The 3,518-nt window shown below is 36.6% G+C and overlaps 1 protein-coding gene across 1 annotated transcript; it reads left to right on the top strand.

Annotated features, from left to right (window-relative positions):
* The first annotated feature begins 823 nt into the window (after positions 1 to 823).
* Positions 824 to 2,950, top strand: LOC113091313 (gamma-aminobutyric acid receptor-associated protein). Its single transcript, XM_026256746.1, has 4 exons — positions 824 to 1,046; positions 1,710 to 1,788; positions 1,890 to 2,008; positions 2,145 to 2,950. The coding sequence occupies exons 1-4, from the start codon at positions 957 to 959 to the stop codon at positions 2,226 to 2,228; spliced, it is 372 nt and encodes a 123-aa protein (XP_026112531.1). The 5' UTR covers positions 824 to 956; the 3' UTR covers positions 2,229 to 2,950.
* Positions 2,951 to 3,518: the final 568 nt, after the last annotated feature.

Raw genomic sequence — 3,518 nt, 5'->3', positions numbered from 1 at the left:
ATCCAGTGCGCACACACACAGCAGAGAACACACACAGAGCAGTGGGCGATTTGGAAAGATTACTTTTTCTAGGGACTGCCTGGGTGGCTTTATACTCAGTGTCTACTTTTTCCTTATTTGGGCATTTGTTGAACTACATTTTACTGTTGGATACTGAAAACCTCTGTTAGGTACTATGACCTAAAGTCCTCTCTGCTTACTTTGCCTTATGGCATGCGTCTTACATTTTTCTGTTTTACCTTAAACAACCCTGTACCATACTGCTTAGGAGAGGGAGCAGCCTGTTAGCAAGCACTGAACCAAAAAGTCTCTTTAACTCATGTCACTCGGCGGCCATCTTTGATACGCCTCTCTGGCGTGCAAGTGCAACTCTATCTATTTGAATGGGGAAACATCAAAAACTCTCCAAAACTGTTTACTAAGCTTACGATTAAATTTAATATTTGAAATCAACAAATAAATCTGACAACAACTGTGTCATAAATGTTGTTACTTTTGCTCAAATAGCGTTATAAAAAGATTATTTTACAGTTTCGGACTCGGCACCTGCAGTGACGCGTGACAATCCGATTCAGAAGGCGGGGCTTTCTGCGATTGAGAGGCCATATTGAGCTTGCGTTTTTCCCCTTTCGAGTAACATGTCTTGGGTTTTCTATAATCTTTCACTAAAATTGAAACTGGTCTGTGGTTTCTAATGACTAAACTGTCAAATTTAGCCGGCATTTTATTTTAAAGTTTTGCATTTTCAGGTAATGCAATGTAGGCCTCCTGACTACTGCAGACGTCATTACGCAGCTGACGTGATGCGACGTGCGCCGCCTCCCTTGTGCCTTGTTATTGATTGGATATCCCTCCGCCTTCCGACGCAGTTGTCAAAGAAAAAAAAACTAAGCTAGTTTGTAAACACTGTCGACGGAAGATATTCTAGGAGATATTTAATCTCCCAATCCGTGAAAATGAAGTTTATGTACAAAGAAGAACATCCATTTGAGAAGCGACGGTCCGAGGGGGAGAAAATCAGAAAGAAGTACCCGGACAGAGTGCCTGTGAGTCAGACAAACGAGTTGTTTTTTTGTCAGGGCCCCACACTTACAGATAACGTAAACCGAGGCATCACACAGTGACAACGCTAATATATGAGGGAAACGTTGTCATAATAGTCATTCGTTTATATAAACGTGAAATCATGCAGATGTGTGGTTAATAAATGAATTGTCATCGTCGTTTTAAGCTGTTCTTCAAATATGAAAGGACTAGTGTTAGCGTAAGTTAGCTTCTGTCTTCGCTATTATTGCGTCGTTTACAGTACAAGTAATAAAATAATCAATATATATTTATAAGGATATATGATATAAAATAGCATTAATACGTATTACACATAAAGATAGAGCTGGTAAACCGCTTTGTGTCTCTGCGAATCATTCAAATGAACCTTGTTTTGACAGAGTTGAGGGCAGAATGACTAGAATATGAAATTGCTATAACCATTACCAGTAATACGTTGCCATGTGCCCTCACACTAGATTCATTTTCAGTTGCATTATGTGCTGTCTGTCAAATATCAGTTTGTGAAATTGGTTAGAATGGGTATGTGACCTAAAATTCTATATCGTTCATCCTAAATCATTATTATATAACATTATTATGCTACTAAAAATGATACTGTTATTCTCGCATTCATGGAAGTGTTTATTATTTGTTTTCCACAGGTGATCGTAGAGAAAGCTCCCAAAGCCAGAATAGGAGATCTGGACAAGAAGAAATATCTTGTCCCGTCTGACCTGACAGGTTCACTTACTTAAAAAATTCAGAATAATTTTGTATAATCTTTAATAGTATAAAAAATATGAAGGATATGCATTGACTTTTTTTACCCATTGTTTTTGAAGTGGGGCAGTTCTACTTCCTCATTCGGAAAAGGATCCACTTGAGGGCCGAAGATGCCCTCTTCTTCTTTGTCAACAACGTCATTCCTCCCACATCAGCCACTATGGGGCTTCTTTACCAGGTACATCTTTTTATTGTTTGATCTAACTGAACCTTTTGCACCTGTTTGTTTATGTGAGGAGAATTCACAAAATGTCATTTTTGATCAACGAGAACGAAGCATCTCTAAACTCTTCATCTCTGTTTCTGTGTTGTAGGAGCACCATGAAGAAGACTTTTTTCTTTACATTGCCTACAGTGATGAAAGCGTCTATGGGGACTTTAGAGAGATATGTAACTAATTTACTTGCCCAACACTACCCTTCCTTAAAATAAAACAATCAGTATGTTAGGCCACATGAAGTGTACATGTTGAATGCACTTTCATATCCTCCAAATCTGTTTATAAATTATTTTTGTTTGTTCTCTATGCTGCCTGCATATTGTTCCTTCCTCTTTAAGAGTTCCTCTTTGCTCCTAGACAGACCAGATACAACATTTGTCCTGGTCTTTTTCAGTGAATTACTGGTAATCATATCCTTAAAAGCTTGTTCTTCACTTCTCCTTAGCCTTTTTTCCCTTTCCCTCAGTACCAACATGCATTCTGTAGTCACTTTGCTATTCAATCAATCTTTAATTTTTGGTTTGGTTTATTTTTTTTAGCCACCATTTTTGCACAGACCAAAATCACTGATAGTACTGGATTATCATACCATGTAATGTGTGTGAATGTGTTTGTGTACCATTGCCAATAATTATTATTTTAAAATCAGTTGGAATTGCTGTTTATTTGAATAAACTTGTTAAAATACTTTTTTTTTTTCAGTTGTAGGAGATTGCGTTTTTGTTTCAATTGTATTATAATCATTATTATTAGGTTGGAGTTCATGAATTGAGTGTTTTTTTGGCTTGTTTGTATTATGGATTATGGATTTGTTGTGTTTTCTTTTATTTTGTTTGGTGTGTAATTGTCATGGTCACCAATCTAAGCTTGCCACCATTATAAACCTGATGTAAAAAGCTGCTTTTGTCAGTCTTTAATGGGTCTTCTTGACTTAATGCTTTTCTCACAGATCTAAGAATAGATGTTGTTCAGACAGACAGGTGCTGGTCATTTAATTAGAATATCATCAAAAAGTTGATTTATTTCTCTAATTCCATTCAAAAAGTGAAACGTATATATTATATTAATTCAGTACACATAGACTGATATATTTCAAATGTTTATTTCTTTTAATTTTGATTATAACTGACAACTAAGGAAAAATCCCAAATTCAGTATCAGAAAATTAGAATATTACTTAAGACCAATACAAAGAAAGGATTTTTAGAAATCTTGGCCAACTGAAAAGTATGAGCATGAAAAGTATGCGCATGTAGAGCACTCAGTACTTAATTGGAGCTCATTTTGCCTGAATTACTGCAGCAATGTGGCATGGCATGGAGTCGATCAGTCTGTGGCACTGGGTAAGGTCAGGTGAGTTTGCTGATCAATTAAGAACAGGGATATCGTGGTCCTTAAACCAGATACTGGTAGCTTTGTCACTGTGTACAGGTGCCAAGTCTTGTTGGAAATGAAATCTGCATTTCCA

The sequence above is a fragment of the Carassius auratus genome, unplaced genomic scaffold (assembly GCF_003368295.1).
Source record: "Carassius auratus strain Wakin unplaced genomic scaffold, ASM336829v1 scaf_tig00214183_4049273_7079891, whole genome shotgun sequence".
Taxonomy (NCBI): Eukaryota; Metazoa; Chordata; class Actinopteri; order Cypriniformes; family Cyprinidae; genus Carassius; species Carassius auratus.
The sequence above is the reverse complement of the archived record's forward strand: the minus strand, read 5'-3'. Positions and strand labels throughout refer to the sequence as shown.